Below are 20,796 nucleotides of genomic sequence, written 5' to 3' on the forward strand. Positions count from 1 at the left end.
CCTATTTGGATGCAAACTGACCGGTGGTCTCTCGTTGTGAAATGCACAATAATGGGAACTTGATGTTGATGTCATATTTACTGTCCTAAACTTTTCCACCACTGGAAAATCACAAGCTAGCCCTGCCTTGAGGGCCACACACTAGTAGTCCTTCAATTCTTCAAGATTCCAAGAAATCTGCCTCTCCATTCTGAAATGAAATATAGCTGACAATGATTTTCCAGAAGGGGAATTGCTCCAAGCCTTTTAGGCAAATTAGACCAAAATTTAATATAAGAGCTAGCAAAAACCCCAAACCCAATAATTTATCTACTTTACCACTTCTAGTTTAACAAAGTTTTGGCTCCAAAATCTCCTCATGAACAAAGATGCTTGTTTGGAGTAAACAGACAGATGTAGAACATGAAACTATTTCAACAATCAGCCTAAGAGCCTCCTCAGGTAGCCTTCAGCAATTGCATTCTACTGAACAGCAGAATGAGCCTACCAGCAGGAATCCAGGGCTTGTCCTCAGTCCTGCTCTCACACCTTCACTCCAAGGAGAACACATGCTGAATCCTTCTGTTTCCAAAATCCAGGATTTGATGCACCTTCCCCTAATGGTGGAATTGTAGTGTCCTCAGGAACTGACCAAACTTACAGCAGATGAAGACAGGGAAAGGCAGAATTTTCAGGACTGTTCTCCAGGACGCACTGGAGGAATGAGGGTATGAATTAAACAAATATTCCCATTCTGATGATTTTTTTCCAAAAGGGTTTAAAAAGTGCTTATTTGTAGTAAATGCCCATTACCCTCAGGGCAAATGCTCAGGCCAATCTTCAGACTGTGCAAACAGAAAAACCCCTTGCTACTAAAAATAAATCCAAATTAGCCCATAGCTTCAAGTGACAACTTTTTATTTTAGGCAAAAACAACAACAAAAAAAAAAGGCCAAAAACATTCCGCTATTGCAGTTTGTAAAATTTTCACTGTTTTCAGTAGAAACAGTTCACAAGTCAGAACGCAATATTCAAATAACATTGTGCAAAATTGTACTGGCATAACTACACATAGCAAAAAGACTAGTGTAAATCAAGAATTCCATTGAAATTAGTTGAGCTGCTCCAGTTTTACAACAGTGTACATCACCTCAGAATAGGCCCTTTTTTTACAGAACATCCCTGGAATTCCTCTTGCTTACAAAAATTGCTTTACATGCAACAAGTAACCTATCAGTACAACATAAGCAAGAACATCTCCACAAGTTATCACAGTGTAACAGAGGAAAACATGTCAGCCAATTTCATACAAAGGCAAATCTAATGGCAGTTTTGAACATCCCTTGACTGCTACCCTCAAAAATTGCACATTTCAATGTAAGAAATAATTTAGAATGAAGCCAAGCTATGTTCTTAACTATCAGTACATGGACAATTAGGATGGATGATGGGGTTTGTTTTCTTTTTTTGGCTTAGTAGATTTTTCCAAAGAGAGTTGTTCCACAAACTTGTGTAATAAATGTTAATTTGCAGTGTTATCAGGCCAAGTCCTCTTCTGCTATTCAGACAGATCTGTCAGCACTACAGAAGTCTCTGTAGTCAAATACAAATCCCAATGAAGAACTATTAAACAAAGACCATACATTAAGTATTTACTGATGACATGCAACGAAACCAAGCAAGCAGTAACAGGACTCCATTTCTGTTTGGAGCATTCAGAAAGAGACCACTGTAGTTAGCTGGGGTACAGGACTGGAATTTCACAGAACACTTGTGAGTAGTTAACATTGTCCTCCCACTTGATGTGCAAAGTAACAGTTTCCAAATAATGCATCGAAGTCATTCTTTGTATAAACAGAACCCTAAGAGTGGAACTGATTTTCAGAGATGCTGAATGCTCACCAACTCACATCAAGAAAATACACAGGTACATCTCGCAGGGATTGGTAACTTTGTTCTCCTGTATACCCATACAGGAAAAACAATTCCAAAAGAACTCTTTGATCACATAAAACCAATTGTTCCCCAGTGCTTTTCAGCTCCCTAGGTAATGAAGGGCTTACCTTCTCTTGCCTTTCCTAAGAACAAACATTTTTGGTTTACCATATATCAACCTGGCTTGGTTCTAAGTCATCTGATGAAGGGCACACACCTGAACTATGGAATTATATGGAGAAAGCACAGTCCTGATGTTCTCAAGTGATTGGGTGCTTTTATTTCCTTTTTTCAGGTTGTATTAATCTCACAAGGACAAGCAAGAACAACACACAAGCTTTGCTCTGGAGATACATGTAAGTGTGCATCAGTTCTGCAAGAGAACAGCTCTGCAAGTCTGTACATACGAAAAAAATAAAAGGTTCTTAAAAATACCAACTCTGCCTCCAGCCACACAAATTAAAGCAACAGACCTGTGTGCATGCACACAGTAAGTCAAATGGAAATCAAGATACCCAAGAAGTCACCATGCAGGAATGATCTCTGTAACTGCAAGTCTCTGTTGACTTCCTATGCTTCCTCCTCTGCCCTCTCAGCTTGATGGAGAAGCTGTCAAGTACTCAGCAAGGAAACATTTAGCAAGGAAATATGGACATTACTGGCACTGAATTTCTGTGAAGACATCAGTCAGCATTTTAAAGATGGCAGGGAGAGAGTACAGATAGTACTTCAGCAGAGAATTACGGTGGTACCACTGAATTCTCTTAAGAAGCAACAAGAAGTTTGGCCTGAGGCAGAGGAAAGGTTAATGGATATGACTTTGTTTCCTTCTTCCCAAAAAACTCGGCCTCAGTGTTTTTCAACAGTCTCAGACTCTGAATTCCAGGAAATTGTATTTTAGAACAAATCAAAAAATAGCCCTGAGACTAAACATACTTTATAAGAGCTGCTATTGCTTTACGTAAATCAAACACAGCAATCATTTACTGCCACAGTAAGCAATATTTCATTTTCCCTCCCTTTTTTGCTCACTTGGGATACATACCTGAAAACAAGAATTTCTTTCAAGATGTATGTACTTAAGCACTGTCTGTTACTTTACCAAGCAGTTAAATGCCACAGGATTATGGCACCAAGCAAGGAAAGAATAGCTGATGCAGGTCAAACTTTACAAAGGAGCCCTCTTCTCCTGTGCTTTGAGTTTTTGAAAAAAAACAACTCTAATAATCACAACTGTCACCATGGACTTTGTCACAATGAACTCCTTCCTTGTGATTTAAGCAGAATTTACAACTGGAGTAACATCATTTAGTATATCTCAAAATCAACTCCCAGTGTTATTGAACACAACCACCAGCCTTTAAGCGTGGCTAGAAGTGTAGCACACCAAGAAAACAAGAATATCAAATGCATCAAGTTGTGCATAAAAAGACCTTTACTTTCTCTTAAGCTACAAAGTAGGCAATCAGGGAACTGACTAGGTCTATGCATAGTTAGGATTTTAAGTGAGCCAAAAGAATTTGAACTCTTTCAGTAAAACTGTGCTTGTGTAATGCACAGGTCAGCTCCCTCCAAAAAAGAAGATCCCACTCTATACATAAAAGAATTTTTAAAAAGCTCCATGCACTCTCAAAGCTATTTGCAAATCAATTTAAATACTTCAGCTAACAGCTATGCTATGGCACAAGACAGCACAAAAATTTAAGGCTATTTTTTTGTCTGCACACAACAAAGCTGGTCTCAGAACAAGAGCTGTCATATTTTCTTAACTCTGAGTCTTTAGTGTGGATTTGTAACAAACTTGAGCTGCCACAGGAATAGTAGAGTTGTCCTGCATATAAAAAAGACTGAATGTTGTCCTGAATGCTGTTCTTTTATAAAAAGCAAAAACTTCACACATTTACATTTGGTTTTTATCAGAGCAGCTCACTAATTTGTACAGTACATTGTCCAATAACATACAAGGTAAACTACCAGAGAGATACTCAAGTCCTACAAGAACAGGTGCAAAAGAAAGTCCCACGGTAAGAAAGCCCACTGCTGTTTGGGAGAGTCACAATGTGATGAAAACAAACATCAGAATGCATCTTGGTGAAGTCAGTTAAGTGTCAAGGCTGTAATAAAGGCTATTTGTTAACTTTAGCCCTTCTTAATGGTTCTTAACCATTCAGTTAAGATCTCCTAATAAAGCACTAGGCAGTTTGGCAACAATGAAGTTCTTTACATGCTACTGTTACAGAAATAGAAAACAGACTTAAAAGCACTTCCTTCACCTGAATATGATCCAGAACAGTCACACCAGGTTTAAACAAACCTATCTAAAGCAGTAAATTTCAGACTTCAAATTGCACTGTAGTGTTTCAGAAAGAACAAATTAATATTCACAAAGCCTAGAAAAGAACTATCAGATGGCAAAATTACACAAGTTTAATGAAGAAATCTGCTTATTTTTAAAGCTCTGTTCCTCAACAACTCCAGGTGACTGACAATGTCAGTGCAAATCAAAACTGTTACTTCAAAACAATCCTGTTCATTTTCATGGGAAGATAGATGGTAAACTAAATTATTCTTGTTTGCTAATTTAAGTGGTGAAATACTTTCATACAACCTGGTAAAATTTTAATTAACTGATTTTTTTTTTTGCATAACATTTTAAAAATACTATAAATAGAGAACTTGCCCATTCTAGCATGATTTACACTTACTTGCTGAATGAAATACACTGCAGTCATAGTTACTAATACAGGACATAAAGGAACAGCAAATATGCATCAAAATCATGATTATTATCTGCACACATATGCAGGGATTTTTTCCCTAAATCAAAACGTTTGCAAGCAAATTCATCATATTAAGAACTGAACAAGTCTGCTATATTTGCAGTATCATCTTTAAATAGTTGCCATTATGAGGAGACCTGAGAATACAACTGATCCATGGAAACTATGTCGATGGAAGTTGTGTATATGCAAGCCAGTGAGACCTGCTTGCATCTAACAGACCAATATTCAGACCCAGAGACTGTCCACAATGACATTTACTTTGAAATTACTGAATCTAGCTCTGTTAAAGAGCTAGATCAATTTGTTTTATAGGTGACTATGACACTGGTATTCAGGTCATTGGAGCTTTCTGCCTATCTATAATTCTATTGACTCAAACCCAGGTAATGCACTCCAGGAACACATGAGAAACCTCAGTGAAGTTCCTGAACAGTTTCTGTTTGCAGTTGCCTTCCCCCCACCCCCCTATTTTTGCCTTTCATTGTAATTTCAAAGCAACCATTAACTGCCACATTATCAGGACAAACCAAATATCAAAAAATCCTGTTTTACATGCCAGCCTAAGCTGCTAGTCAAAAAGAGAGAACACATCTGCTGCTGTAAAGTTCTGCATAACAGATATCATGCCTGACAAACCATCACCTTCAACAGACACACAAACACCACTATGACAAAAGGGAGGAAACCATGCACAGGTATTTCAGCATTATGTGGCCAGGGTCTATAATACAGGGATGAGTCATGTCAGAGCAAATTTGTACCAAGAGTGATTAATGATTCAGGCTGACTCATAAGGATCTAAGCAAGCCTGTAAGAGCCAAGTATTTTCTGGAAGAAAGAATACTGAGTAAGAGGATAATATGTTTTTTCCCCTACATCTGCACAGAAACTCTAGGACAAATAGAACAATAGCAGGGCAAGTGCTTTAAAAATGCAATTTTCCAGCCAATAAACCAACACTAGTAGGAATTCTGTGAAGGAAGGAATTTTAAGAATGTGACTTACCAGAAGCACAAATTTTTGATATCAAAAAAATTTACACAATACACTAACACTGTTTTTGCATACTCTTCTGTTTTAAAAGTTTCAAACGTATTAACTTGTTTTGCTTGGTTTAGGTCTGAGGCTGTTCAGCAAGGTCACATCATTTGAGACTGCCACAATAGTTCAGCAATCCTTTGGTCCCATCAGCTGTAAGCCGGCCAAGTATAAAAAAATCCTTCCCTACCAAAGGAAAAAAAAAAAAAGGGTAGGGGGATCATCACCAGGAAACACCATCTGCTACAAACCAGAAAGGCAAAATTTTGTTACAAAATACACATTTTCATACAAAAGACATCTTGCAAAACCATCTGATTGCCCCTCCCTCTGCAGATTACAATGGTAAATGGGATCAGCTGGCTGGTCTTGAGACTTGTTTTAGTGGGGAAAAAAGTCAGAGGACACACACCATCACAACAACTGGTCCTTTAAATGGGAAAGGATTATGATAGTCTTTGTTTTCACCAGTGTTTAAAAAAAGCAGAAGAGAAACAGAACCAGAGTCTTCAAAAGCAGAAAGTACAACAGCATATCAGCTGCTGCATCCTCCTGAACTTCTCAATGTGCTACAAACTGTCAATGATACAAACAGTTTGATTATGGCAGTGCCATAAATTATTAAAACAATGCGTGTGTGTGTGTGATAAGAAACATCCGGTCAACTGGTTCCATTTTTTTCCCAGTAGTTGCCCAGAAAAATGTCAAGACAATCTAAATTATTCTTCAGCTTCCTCAATACATCCTGACTGCTGGAGCAGAGAGGTCTGTGGTATTACTGTACTTGTTCCACGAGAGATCCTGTCTTGATCTGTGTTTGTAGTCAAGGAGGCCATAGAAATGGGCTGTAACAAACCAGGCGTCATGCTGGAGGAGACAGTCAGGCTGTGTGTAGTGCCCTTAAGTGTGAGATCCTGTGTGGGAAGAAGTGGCTTGAGGATGCTGACAAGACAGAAAGCAGAGCCACTTTTCGGAATGAAATTCACTTTGTTCTTGTCAGGGCAATAGAAGGCTGGAATTTCGTGCAATGGCTTTGGCCTAGAAATAAAATACACACAATAGTTTTAAGGAACAATCAAATTCTGCCAGTGGCAGGGATGTATTGCTGAACACATCATCAGAAACAAGTCAAGATTTCAATTTGAAGTATTTCAACTACTCAATAATGCCTCAATGACACTCACAGCACACAGCAAATGACAAGATGGGTTCAAACCGCTGGTTTAAACGTGCTGCAACTAACAGCATGATCTTAGGGCAGGCTGTTTCCAAACCCAAGTTGGTTTCCAAACCAACTTCATGCTGGATCACAAACCCTATCCATGAATTAGCACATTCATTATATGAGAAAGCATTTTCAATCATGTTCTCCAGAAACTTTCACAACCCAACCAGTTCTGCCCCACATACAGACACTATTTATACAGCAAGCCCTGTGAAAGAAAGCTGGCATAGCAATGATCCTAATACTGCATATCTCAAAGGAGGTCATAATCATCTGGGGTTCCCCTTTTCTATACTTTTGCCTTCTTTGCATGAGGTGTGCCCTGACTCTCCACAGAAGATGACCCCAATCTTACTAAAAAAACTCAGTGCAGAGAGTAAAATGTAATTTTCCTCATCAAGTACTTATAATCTGGGAAGGAAGTGTGGAACACAAATTTAGATCCTGACTTGCACTTTTGCCATCTCAGCATAGAACTCAGCCCAAGACATGCTTTAAGAAAAACAGAGCTGGAATGAAAATCACGGATAGCTTAGGAATGCCTTCAGTGTTCTAACGCTGCAATGTAAAGCTACTTATAGTAGCCAAAGTCTACTTCAAGACAGAACTATAGAAATCTGCTTTAAATTCTCTCTTTACTGCTTGAAAATAGCCACCAGAAATTTTTATTCACTTTTTGTTGTTGCCAGCATTGTCCTTTAGCCTATAACCTCTCCCTCCCTGTGTTTGTAAAAGAGCCATGTTCACTTCTGTCTTTGTTTTACTAAGCCAAGCAAGCCAATCTTCCAGTAAATCTTTGTAGAGATACTTTATTATGAAAAGAAATCCTGCTCATAAGATAAGGTACATTTCCATGCTAGCTGATTCTCCCCAGTGTCCAGAAAATTCAACCCCACTTGTTAATTTTCTTCCCAAATGAAAATCTTGTATAGGATTTTCAAATAGAAATTACATTAAACAAAGGTTGAGCTTAAAATAGTTACACTCATGTATTCCACATACACATGGAATTCAAGTAACAGATGTGAAAAGATGTTTTTTCATCAGACTGCAGCATCTGAGGACTGCTCTGGCTATGTAGTAACTTCTGCAGAAGCCTGTTTCACTCTACAGCAGAACAGTCCTACAGTTATGCAGACAGGACTTCTGAAAAGAAATGTGAAGGTGAGTCAAACTGCAATAGAGTATGTTCCTGTAGGCAAGGAATACTAACTATCCATCTGTCAGTGACACAGTTTACAGTATAATACACACAGGTAACTTCAGTTACTTAACCCTTCCCACATTGCCATGGGACAGGCTGTAGAGACCTCTCAAAATCCATTTGCACAGGTCAGCCAAGCTCATTTTCTTTTTAACTAACATTTATACTAGATGGCATTCTTGAGATAATATTAGAGAATTGTAAACAATCTATACTCCTTGTGACAAGATGGAAGTTTTAACTGTAGATTAAGATTCTAGTGTACAAGTGACCTAAGGGTATAAAAACTACTCTGAAATAATAATAAAACATAACCTCCTAGAATATTCCCAAATCACAAAAATTGGCTTTTCCAGTATAATCAAAGCATCAAATACTCAGGGTCCAGTTCACTCCTCTGTCACTAGAAGTTTCACAACTACTCTGCTTTAGCTGAAAAGAATATGGTCCTCAGAGTCTAGATTACTGGATGTGCCTGTCAAGCTGTGACATACATTAGCTGATGTTATGGCCTGTTATTACCTCTCCCCCTATCTGATTATTTGAGTTCTTCTCCCACTATCTGCCAGGTAAAAGACTCCTCTCAAATTATGCTGGTGTTTAAAAAACATCGCTCAAGATTTTAACACTAAATTTCAGCAGTAAAATATATACAGATATGCCAGTATATAGTCACACCAAAAAACAGAGATCAGGTTGTTAGCACAGCTTTAGCAACTGGACTAATAACTTCAATCTGACAGAAAATCAATAAAGCAATAATTAAACTGATTCTTAGATGTTATTTCTTATGTAGCAAAAATGAACTTACAAGTTTTCCTCAAAGACTTTCACCTTTTCACAGCCCTCAGGAGGTTCACGCTTGAACATGTAGCTGTTGTTGGGTTTTGGCGAGGTAGCGTATTTTGGCAAGGGAGAATTATTCCCATTTTCTGCAGGAACAGAGTTTCTCATTATGCAAATGTGACACACTATAAAAAAACCACAAGAGCTACCTTTAAATGCCCCCTGAATTTAAAGCCACTTCATTACCAATGTTATGAAATTCAAAAACATTTTCATCTGCCTTCAAAGCCTTCATTTGCAAATAAGCTTTCTTATCTCAATTTCTTTCCTTCTTTCTGTTTCTTCTTCTAACATTTTCAGGCTCCTCTGCAATATCTGATCATTCCTGGACATTTTCAGTTTTTAACTGCAAACCTAAATCTGTGGTTCTGTACTGTCACCATATACCCAAAAGAAAAGGGCAAAAGCCATATACTTTAAAAAACTAAACAGGTCTATGTTGAATTATAAAATTCTCCTAGGATCTCTCAAAAGATTCCAGATGAAAAAAGAATAATTAAATAAACTCTAAACACTTAAACTTTTATGGGTATGTCTATGAAATGCTATAAGGTTGCAGATTTTGGCCAAGATCATAAAAAATACCCAACACAAGCACCAGGACTACTGGATGCAGGATTTACTGATGCAGTTATGCACGTGGCATAAGTTCAGCACTGTTGAACTTTTAAAGCGACACGGTACCTTTATCTCTGGAATCACCAAGCAGATCATCTGCAGAACACGGGCTTTCCTCACTGCTCTCATTACAGATGGTGAGAAAGGAAGTTGGAGACACCGACTGGGAGCGGCTGCTGTTGTTGCTGCCCTTGTCTGCCCCACCAGGTGTTTGGGTGTCAATGCTGCGAGTGCTGCTGCTGCGCTGCACCAGCGGGGGCGGGGCACGGTGCCCGTCTGGAATATCTTGAGGCTGTTGAAATTAAAGATATCAGACAGCTGCTCTTGTCTGGATAGCAGTTTCTTTAAATCCAGTAACAGTGAGGGTCTTTTTTGGTTTCATAAAACCAATTGAGGAAGAAAATTTTATTAGCTACATGCAACTTCAAAAAAAAAATAAAATATCAGGTTCAGAAACTAAGGACAACAATTTCTAAGATTTCTCATCATTACAGAATTCCTGAGGCTGGAAGGAACCTCTTGAGATGATCAAGTTTAACATCTCTGCTCAAGCAGACTCAGGTAGAACAGTGTATCCAGGACTCTGTCAAGTTTTTAATATCTCCACAGACAATGATTCCACAACTTTTCTGGGCTTCACACATTTGAAAAACCCTCACACATTTGAAAAACAAAAAAACAAACAACAAAACCCTAAGATTTTTAAATTTATGCCCACTGCTCCTTTCCCCATCACTGGGCACTACTGAAAAGAGACCAGCTCTGTCCATTTCTGCACATGAGATGTTTATGCACATTGATAAGATCCCCAGAGCTGTCTCTCCTCAAGGCTGAACACTCCCATCTCTCACAGCTTCTCTTCATATCAAAGCCATTCTGGTTCCTTAATCATCTTCACAGTCTATATTTCCGATACCTTATTGCTAAATTCACCTCTAAAAACCATTAAAATAAAATGAACATTAAAAATGGGTAAATTATGGTTCACCTAGGATGGGGATACTTCAGCATGGGCAAAAAAGAGTTACTACAAAAACTCAAAGACATGTTGCTTTTCCCTGTTTTACTGAGATATCTTATTTAGAGGAAAAGGTTCAGATTCAAGCTTTAACTCTTTCATTCCTTTTGCTTTCCAAGAGACTTTTCAATTTACCTTAAAGAAAATAATAAATAGAAATATAATTAAAATTAATTCCAGACAAATTTAATTCAAAAATGGTGCAAAATAAAGTTTATGATCTCAAAGCAAAAGAAAAATAATTATATAGAGCAAACATGGTGGCAGATACATACAACAAGTTGTTCCTCTTTGTCTCCTGTCTCCTTGATTATTATCTCAATCTCTTGATTCAATCCTTCTACACTGTTTCGGAACCGTGACCCCGTTGATTTGGTAATAGGTATCACAGGGATGAGAGCACTCTTTGGGATGTGAGCCTAAAGAACCAGAGATAATAAGAAAACAATGTAGATTTAGTTACAATACAAAGTTACTTTTTCTACCCAAAAGTGACCCTTGAAACAGAACACATGCACACTTCAGCATCAAGGATTTACACGAAACCACAGTGATTGTGTTCAAAAGGATGCTTGATCTGAAGGCAGACATCCTGAATTTTGTTTCAAATCCAATTTCTAGCAGGAAAAGCTACATAACCTAGTCTCAAAATCACCCTTGATATGGTCTGCCTCTAGCTTGACATAGCTTTACAAGTGAAAGTGAAACAGTAAACATTTAAATGGAAGTAATTCTGAAGCCTTTAAAATACATTCACACTCCTCCTAAAGTGAGCTACACCACAATGTCAAATCACTCACTGTTGGATGGTAACTACATTAAAATATTTTAATGGAAATTTGTGACCACCTGCAATAACATGATACATGCAGAAGGAAAATTATTGCACAAATGCAAGATTGCACTACATTAAAAATTAAGACAAATGTATTAACTGTATTAAGACAGAATAAAACATTGACAAAACAGCTTAGGGAGACTTCCACATAAAGAATAAAATCCCAAACCCAAATGTTAATACTTAGTTGCTTCAGAAGGAAGATTAACAGTTTAAAAATCCAGTGTTTCAAATTATGCACAAAAACTTAATTCTTACAAAACACATTACTGAAATTTCCCAGAGCTCCCTTTGGCACACCACAACTTCTTGAGGTTTCCCAGTCTCTCCATTAGCATCTGCCCTCCCGTTAAAAAAGTCTACCTATAGAATACTAGAAGATTCTGCACTCATTAAGCAGTGGTGTACTACAGGTAATGTAATACTTTCTGCAAACATTTAGTTCAACTCAAAGAACAGCACAACACACTTAAGTCACAGTAGAATTCCCATGTAAAATTCCTGGACTCTGTGGCCTAGTGTGCCATGATTGAGAGCCAATTCTCTAATGAATGAAGGACCAGCATTATTTGGTCTTCGGAGTCTATTTTTGTGAGTAGGTTTTATTTTAATTTTTCCTTTAGTAACGAGACTACATAGGACACCAAAGCATTTTAATTTCCTGTGTACATTCTCAAAAACCACACAAAGCTTGTCTGGCAGAAAACTGACCTCAGAAAAATTAATGTACACAAGACATTTTAAGCACAGATCATAATGGAAACTTCTCACAATCACGAACCTCTACAGCAGCAGAACTCATGAATTATATTGGTTCTGCTTTCCTGAAACATTAGGTTAGCCATAAAAAAACCCAAAAACCAAACATCTCAAAAAAGACACTTGCACAAGAACTACAAAAGCTTCTGTTCAGGAAATGCTTGTCACAATGTTTCTGTCAACAAAAATGAAACAGTCTCATACAAGTCTCACACTTGTAAAGAGTTTCTAAAATCTGGCCTGAAGATGAAAAAAACCACTGGAGAAGAGTGCAAAAAAGTCTGAGAAAACAACCCTGCTAATTCTGCTCTGAGCAAGGCCTTGGACCAACAATCCAGTAAACTAATACAGGTTGATATGCAGTTACAATATAGATACATCAACACAAGTTCAGGCATTCTTAGGACAAACTGAGCTTGTTAAAAAGTAGAACACAAGTATGCTTTAAGATTTCAGCAGCCATTAGCAAAATGTGGGAATTCTTCACCTTTAAATATGATTGCCTACCACAAAAATTCTTAGGTTCATGCTACTATTTGAAGAGCTCAAAGTAGCTTCAGTAGAGTTCAATATAGTTCAGTACAGCTTGTTTCACTTCCAAGAAAAATAACATTCTGTACCTGACGGAGGATGATTTCTTAGCCCAGGGTGCTAGAGGGTGGAAAGGAAGGAGGTATCGTGACATGGGTGGAACAATCAGCCTCAAAACAAGAAACTTTATTAAAAATACTGCCTTCACAGAGGTCTGCATGGACATGCAGGAATGGGCTACCAGCTCTGGACTACTCATCTGAATACCCAGGAATGCTCACAAGGAGGCAAGGTGCCAACCACAGGATAATTACTGTGCTCACACTGTAACACATTGGCACAGACTTTTCAGTTCTGAAACTTACAGGTATGGCATACACTCATGAGGTAGGAAAAAAGGGCTGATGACAAAGCTAAATTGTTCACAGGTATTTCAAGAAAAACCCTCTAAGCTCTTCCAATTTTTCACAAATAACCAAACTTTAAACAGAATCCCAGGACTTGTGATGCTTTTACATCAAGCCATCTCTAGGTTGAATGTATCATGGTAATTCTACTCAAAAAATGAAATGTTCCACCTGGTGAGCTGGTAAGAGTGACACCAAAAAAACCCCAAGCCCCCAACACTGTGAACTGCATGCACTTGATGTCAGTATCAATCAATTGGTCAGACACTGGGGACACAGGGTTGCTAGGAAAATTAAAGGAGCAGGGGCCTTGATGGTTCAGAGTGCCAAGTAAAAATGTAATATCAGCCAAGTGCACTGAGGAAAAAACCATCACTTTGGAAAAACATAATCCATTTATTCTTCCATCTGTTTTCAGTTCTAGCCTCAATTCTAGTTTCTTCCTTATACCAACACTGAGAATATAAAAAGATCCCATTGTTTTGACTCCTGTTCACAGATTTAGTACCATGCAATTAACTCAAAATGTTCTCAGAAGCATCCTGAGATCACCTGAGTAGGCTATGACCTTTCTGCAAACTCCTCTTCCAGTTAAAGAGAGATAGAAAAGAACATTTGCTGCATAATGAGAAAAACACACAAACAAAAAACCAGTAATTCATTCTGAAAAAAAATGTAGTCAACAGCAAGGACTTGATCCTCCCCAACTATTTCCTGATTGTGAGCAGAGGGCTAGGAACAGCTAACAAGCTTATTCTATAGAGATGGTGTGGATTTCTTTCTTCACACAAAAATCATATTAGAAAGAAGCACAAGTAAATGACCAATTAGAAGCTTAGCTAGCAAGAACTACTAAAAATTTTGCTATAATTCAAGAATTCCAGAAAAGTTTAAGTAGAGAAGGAAAGAGGAAATAAATCCACTAAAACTTCTTTTAACTAGAAGAGAATGCCATTTTCCAAATGTTAAACAGAGTTTACCTGGTCTCTGTGAAGGAACTACTGACACAATTTCCTAATACTTTTTCTCATCTTGTCAGGAATCCAACTCCTTTAGCTCAGAAATCTTTACACGACCCTTTAGAGTCAACAAACACAAAAGTTTCCTTCAAGCTAGGAATGTGAAAAAAAAAATTTCTAAATATTCTAATTACTAAATTCTACTTTCCACACAGTCCTTCCCACAAACCCTGAAGGAACAGAGCTGCTGCCAGAAATTCTACTTTAGCAGTTCTCAAAAAAAGGAGAAAACACAGGAACTTTGCCCTTGATGACTACAGTTACAGATTTTCACTGAGTTAAAAAACAGCTGCTAAACGCCATTAATCTAAATGCTTCACTTACTCTTTGAATCCTTCTTTAACTTTTTCCCTTTGCAAGTAGCTTGACACAGCTGGCACAAAATTCACCAAGAAAAACAATGTTTTGTTTTGTAACAGTCCTGGAAAAGCTGCTTTGCTTCAATTTATATTTTATAGTTTGTTACACAAGCATTGCATAATATTTTATTCATGTACTATAAGATTTGGCAGAATGTAAAGACATCCTTACCAGAAACAAAATAATAAAACTATAATGTTTAAAAAGTTATATAGATAATTTGGGGAGGTATTTTTCAGAATAGCAGTATTGTTGTTCATTTTTGAAATTAAAACTCAATAAGATCATCTGTGCCCAGGTTTGTAGAATGCCAAGCAAGCCTATGTATGTAATTTCCCAGTGAACTAAAGGGCCTACACCAAAAGCTCTTCAGTATACTTTTTGGTTGAAAATGTCCTCAAGTTCTACAAATTCAGAAAAACATAATCAAGTATGCTGATCTGTCTTTTGTTTTGGTTCAGTTTTTTAAACCCAAAATTTGACAAATTTTGTATTTTGATTTTCATGAACTTTCTCAAAACCCCCAAGAAAGGGATTGGGTCAGTTGTCTTTCTTTGTTCAATAATTTTGGACTGTCCTGACTTGAGCAGTCAGTAAAATCAGCAGCACAGTACACTGCACCCACACTTCAGTAATTCCTAAATTGCTACGTCAAAAAATGTAATTTAAAAAAAAAATTTCTAACTATTTCCAGTAGCAGACAATTCAAACTGCCAACAAACTGAATTCAAGAGGCACACAAATCCTGAAAAGTCATGACTGCACTAAGTGTTCTACAGCAGGGATAAGAAGTTAGGGTCTGAGACAAAAGGTGCTCATGACTTTTATACAAAGTAGGAGTTAAGATCAACAGAATAGAAGAAATTCAAAACACTCTATTTTCTTATTTTCATTCTTGAAGTAGAACACATTCAGTCAGACACCACCTGACTTTGAAAGAAAGAATGAAAGAACCTGACCTAAATTATTTCCAGAAGGACGGAATGACAAATGAAAATTTTTATTAAGTGTTGTCAGATTATCATATTTGTTGGAACAATTAATGGCATTTCAGGAGTAATTGGGAATGTAATTAGATTTTCAGAGAAGTTTCACAGCTGAACTACTTTCTCAATTCACAACACTGACAGCTTCCTAGTTGCTTTCAAAACATTGAAAGAACATTTCATACATTGCCTTGCCAAGGCTATTGTGAGGGATTTGTTCTTTTTGTAACTGTTAAAAAAAATTTTGTGTATCAAATGTACAGTCATGAGATATCAGTAGGGAGAGAAAAAAAACTCTTTCTGAAAAAAAATCACCAAACTTTTCTATTGGTTTTCTTAAAGTTACTCAACAAAAACACACTTGAAAAATGCTCTGTGTTTTTAAAAGCTGGTAATTTTTTTATGCCTGTTATCAATTGAGCTAAAAATATTACACCTCTGTCAACCTGACCTCATTAGAAGCCTTGAAATAAAACTGAAACTGCACACAGAACGTTTGGTGGCCTAACCATCACAATTTTTGTAGAAAGGATTATTACTTTAAGTCTCAAGGCATGATAAATGGGAAAAAAAGACAAAATCTTTAAAAAGCTGAATGATGTCATGAAGTGTGTAAACAAATAAATGATCTCATGCAGGAGCCCTTTTCAGGTAAGCTCTCTGAATCTCATCACAGTATTAGATGAGTGTTTGGCAAGACAACAAAATGTGCTCAGAAAAGCTACCTTTTATCTGAGTACACAGTTTTAGCAGCAGTTTTCTCCACACCAGACTCTCTGTGCAAAGTTGTAACTGTCACAGTAACATGTAATGAAGATGGTCTGTAGTTTTAGATTTAACTTATCTGTCATCCTTTTGTGGAACCAGTAGAATGCACTTTAAAAACCTTGCTTCAAGGACAAATTTAACTACCTCAAATTATTTGAAAGTGGGAGCTCAAAGCCAGCTCACCCAAGTAACAAAAAGATCTGGAGCCCCATTCACTCAAGCAGCCAAAAGAAAGAGCTCTATTTCACAGAACTCACCTATAGCTACAACATATTTAGGAGTCTGTGGTATTTCTGAGTTCCCTCTAAGACAAATCACAACCTTGAAAGGACCTGAAAGTAGTATTAGCTCCCCAATACAGGCAGAAAGCACTCAGCCTTACCTGGCTGTGGTTAATGGCTGCATGGCTGCCATGAAAAGGAGACTGCCTTTCCTTGTCCCGATGATGCCTGCTGCTGTGTTTGCTTCTCTGCAGCTGTTGACGCAATTTTGCAATCTAACAAAGGAAAAATTCACATCAGAGTTCAACGGGTGTATTTAGGTACACAGGTAATTTCACCCATTTATTCCATCACTTAGTTAAAATTCTTTACTACCATAACATTCATAATTATTGCCAGCACTAGATTATCCTCAAGTTCATGCAAACCTAGTATGCTAGCTAGCAGTTCAGCCAACACACAGAAGACACCTCTAGAGGTTTAGTGGAAGAACTTGAAATACATAAAATTTGAAAGTAGTGAGGTCACTGCTGTTATTTCCCTCTCTGATAAAAGAATGTCCCTCTCATTTAACATTTTCTTTCCCACACATTCAGACTGAAAATATTAATTGACCTGCATTTTATATTAATTAAATAGCAAATGAAAAGCAATTTCATATTTTTAACCAAGCCTGCCATCTGTATAATTAAACAAAGTAGTAAAATACTCCTGCCTTCCTGAAGCATCATGATAACAGTGCATACCAAAAAAACATTTCATCTAAAGTTCTCAAGTAATTTCTGACCTCCTTGAGCTGTTCATTGCTGCCCCATGATGATGAACGTTTGTGTGAGCTTCTCTTCTTTTCTAAATATTCCTCAGCCCAGGCACTTTCTGTCTGTAGGAAGAAGATTACAGGACTAATTAAAAAAGATAATTGCTACTTTCTGGCAGAATATTTTGAGACAAATTTGAAGAGAGAACATTTAAGATCAGCAGGATTCAGAACTGAAAGTGAACAGTAACCAACTAGAAGCCTTTCTCACAGGTGAAGTACCAAAAAACTGAGTGAAACCATATAAATAAAAAGCCCCAAACTTTCAGACCTAGTGTAATATAGGGATGTGCTAGTTTCCCTTCCAAATGACTGAGCATAAGGCAGTACTCACAGCCAGATGTACCACAGGCTGCTACAGAGCTCTGAAGAACCACTGTGAGGGTGCTGAACTGGGGGGAGATGGTGGATTTCATTTCCTGCACAGATGCTGACCTTGTTATTTCTGAAGCATTAGCAAGGGTGGCTTGGTGTAAACGCTGTGGAAGCCTGCACCAGCACAGCTTCAAAATCACCTTCTTGCTCTCAAGAATGAGAAAAAGGAAAGCAAGTCATATAAGCACCACTAGAGCTATTGCAAAGCAGGGAATAAATTTATTAATGCCTCCAAGGGTTCCAGGTTCACAATTGCTCCAGGCCAAGCAGAATACTAAGCTGGTAATACTAAACTGGTTTCACTGAACCAACAGAGCCATTCGTGTATAATAAAAAAAAGTCACAAACATACTGTGGTAAAGGAGTTTTGAGAAATGCAAAGTATCATTAAGACACTGTATCTCACATAAGAAAATGCACAGGCAAGCCTGTGATAATACTGCATGCCTTATGGGCACTTTGTATTCCCACCTAGCCACCTCCAGAAATGTCTTCAAACACAGTGAACTGCAAGGGCTCTAAGAAGACAGATAGTAGCATCTATCAGGAATCTCTGAGCAGTCACAGGAAGTAAGGGAAAGAACCTAATGAAGCAAGGGGAAGAATTTCTGGAAGCATTTTGCACACTGAAAAAGACAGCAAATTCCTTGAAATCCACTCTTGCCACCAAGCAATTCTTAGCACACAGTGGTGATCTAGCTAACCTCATTTTCTGGATATCTCACTTTCTCCAATCGAGAATTTTGATTGCTTCAAAGTCTTCACATCTCCAGTGTGCCATGGTTGTTCTTACACATGAGACTAATAGCTTGCAGAAGCCACATGCTGACCTTTCCTAGCCCAGCTGCAGTTGTATCAGAAATTCAAGTCTTTTGTGGTATTAATCCCTATTTTGCAGGGAATATGGAGCCTTAACTCCAAATACCCAGGTTGCAACCCCACCAGTTTCATTTACAGACACAAGTTTCATATAAATGAAACCATTATCAGTACTTTTAAATCTTCATCATTCCAAATAAAAAACTAACTAGGACAAATCTGAATAATAAAGTTAATAGGGTTGCTTTGAAATTCCTATTTCATAGCAAAATCAGAATCTATTACAATCTGTTTTTCTAGAGAAGCACTCACTGATCTTTATCATAAAATAGAATAATTGATAACCCCCATTCCCAAGAACCAATCTTTCTCTAATCAATTCTCAAATGTCAGTCAGGAGTATCATCCTATCCTCAAACTCCTGGAACAGTAAGCTTTAGCTACTAATTCTAGCTTCCCAACTCAGCACAACCATTATACTTGCCTACAGGAGAATAATTAACACTCTAATTAGTCTTTGCCTTTAATTTATATTCAAGACTTTGACTCAAGATTCAAGAATTATCTAATAAATTAATATCTGATTCATTTTAAAGCATTAAAGTTGCTTTGATGCTCATCCTCAAAACAGATAGTTAGAAATCTTTTCAGATTCAGCTATAGGGAACCCGTGCATCAAAACAGAAATGCAAACTATTTTAGCAAGTCTTCTCCTATTTATTCCCCAAATTTTGATTATTATATTTATTATCAAGAAATAGACCAAATAACCAATAGGCAAAGTGGGATTTATATTTCTCTGGTTTCTTGAAGTACTACTACTTGCTTATTAGTTGTTACCATGCACAACATCCTCCCTGCTTTCTAAAATTACAAAGAAATTAGTTTAAGGCTGAATTTATTACTGACAGTAGAACATTTCAGAAAAAAAATGTCTTAAGAGGCAAAAACTTTCCAGTCAAAATGAATTATTTATGAATTTAAAAAATACAAAGTAATTGTCTCATTTTAACTGCTAAGACAAGCATGTTTCACTCAAAGCAAAAAAGACAAGATTATTAACACCTGTTTTATGAGCACTTAATAAGTACAGGTATAAATTCTAGCCAGACCCTTGGATGCTCAATAATACATCTATTCATCATCCAACAACTACTCTTCAGGTACACAATTCAGTCTAGTTTTATAGACAGGTTTCATCAAAATCCTCAGTTGCAGGAGGAGTCTGACAGAGAGACGGTCTCTGCATGACCTGGGGTCTCTTACTCAGCTCAGCCATGACCCATGACCATCTCTAGAAAGGCCTTCAAGCTGCAGTGTGCCACTAAATGCCATCTCTTCCCAGTCTGCTTCCTCAATGACTCTATTCCCTGTGCCATAACTCCACACAATCAAGATACCCTGCTTACTCAACTTGAAGCCTTTGATACATTGCCAATTAAATTCCTGTTCTCAGAATCAGAACACATTCATTTCTTGTCAGACTTTGTGAAATCTGAAGTTACACACACTGGAACCAGAGTGTCTCACCAGTGAAACTTCATCCAGATACGACATTTTCAGAAAAGCTGAACAGTACAAATGGGCATCTTGTATTATCTTGGGAAACTAACCATTTTAAGTCACATTTTATACTTGTCCCTAGCTCCACTGGCTGCTCTCAGGAAGATTAAAAGCAGTAATACCTCATCACTGTCATATCAATATCAGCTTTGGCCATACAGATGTACATCTGTAGCCCTAAACTTTCTACTGGTTTGATAAATTCTAAATTAGGAAGTGCAAACAGATCATTCTGGTTCTCACAGAAATACACTACCATGTAAACCACCACTAAATGTACTCATTCTGCAGAAATATCTAATGCCCTTTACAGTCTTCTCATTAATTTTTCAAATACATTTCCTCTACAAAAACCCCTAATAGCTAGGCACAAACAGCCACTCATCTCTTATATCACATTCCTTTCTTCATTCTCCTCCTCTTACTTCAATCTGCTTACTTTTTTCACCCTGTCTACTACCATTTTTCTAATTTGTTCTCCTGCAGAGAAAACTTGTTCCTCAAGTCCTTTCTTCTTCACCAGCTCCTAATTCCACCTTATCCACATGAACATATTTCCCTACAAAACACCTTCCTTCTCCACTGATCTGCTCTTTGAATTGTGGTCCTTCCCACAAAAGGCTATAGATCTCAAAAAGGCCCCACAGTAACACTGCAGATCTCATCTGCTCAACACCCTACATGTTC

At 37.5% G+C, this 20,796-nt stretch overlaps 1 protein-coding gene across 1 annotated transcript in view; it reads right to left on the reverse strand.

Annotated features, from left to right (window-relative positions):
* Nucleotides 1-880: 880 nt before the first annotated feature.
* FAM117B (family with sequence similarity 117 member B) overlaps nucleotides 881-20,796 on the reverse strand; it is a 28,347-nt gene continuing 8,431 nt past the window's right edge. Inside the window, exons 3-8 of the mRNA XM_009088074.4 lie at nucleotides 17,323-17,415; nucleotides 16,697-16,810; nucleotides 10,922-11,065; nucleotides 9,695-9,920; nucleotides 8,976-9,096; nucleotides 881-6,773 (exon numbers count right to left, since the gene is read on the reverse strand). Coding sequence (XP_009086322.2) covers nucleotides 6,455-6,773; nucleotides 8,976-9,096; nucleotides 9,695-9,920; nucleotides 10,922-11,065; nucleotides 16,697-16,810; nucleotides 17,323-17,415 — 1,017 coding nt within the window. The 3' untranslated portion in view covers nucleotides 881-6,454. The remainder of the gene's footprint in view (nucleotides 6,774-8,975; nucleotides 9,097-9,694; nucleotides 9,921-10,921; nucleotides 11,066-16,696; nucleotides 16,811-17,322; nucleotides 17,416-20,796) is intronic.

Source organism: Serinus canaria, chromosome 7 (genome assembly GCF_022539315.1).
Source record: "Serinus canaria isolate serCan28SL12 chromosome 7, serCan2020, whole genome shotgun sequence".
NCBI classification, from domain to species: domain Eukaryota; kingdom Metazoa; phylum Chordata; class Aves; order Passeriformes; family Fringillidae; genus Serinus; species Serinus canaria.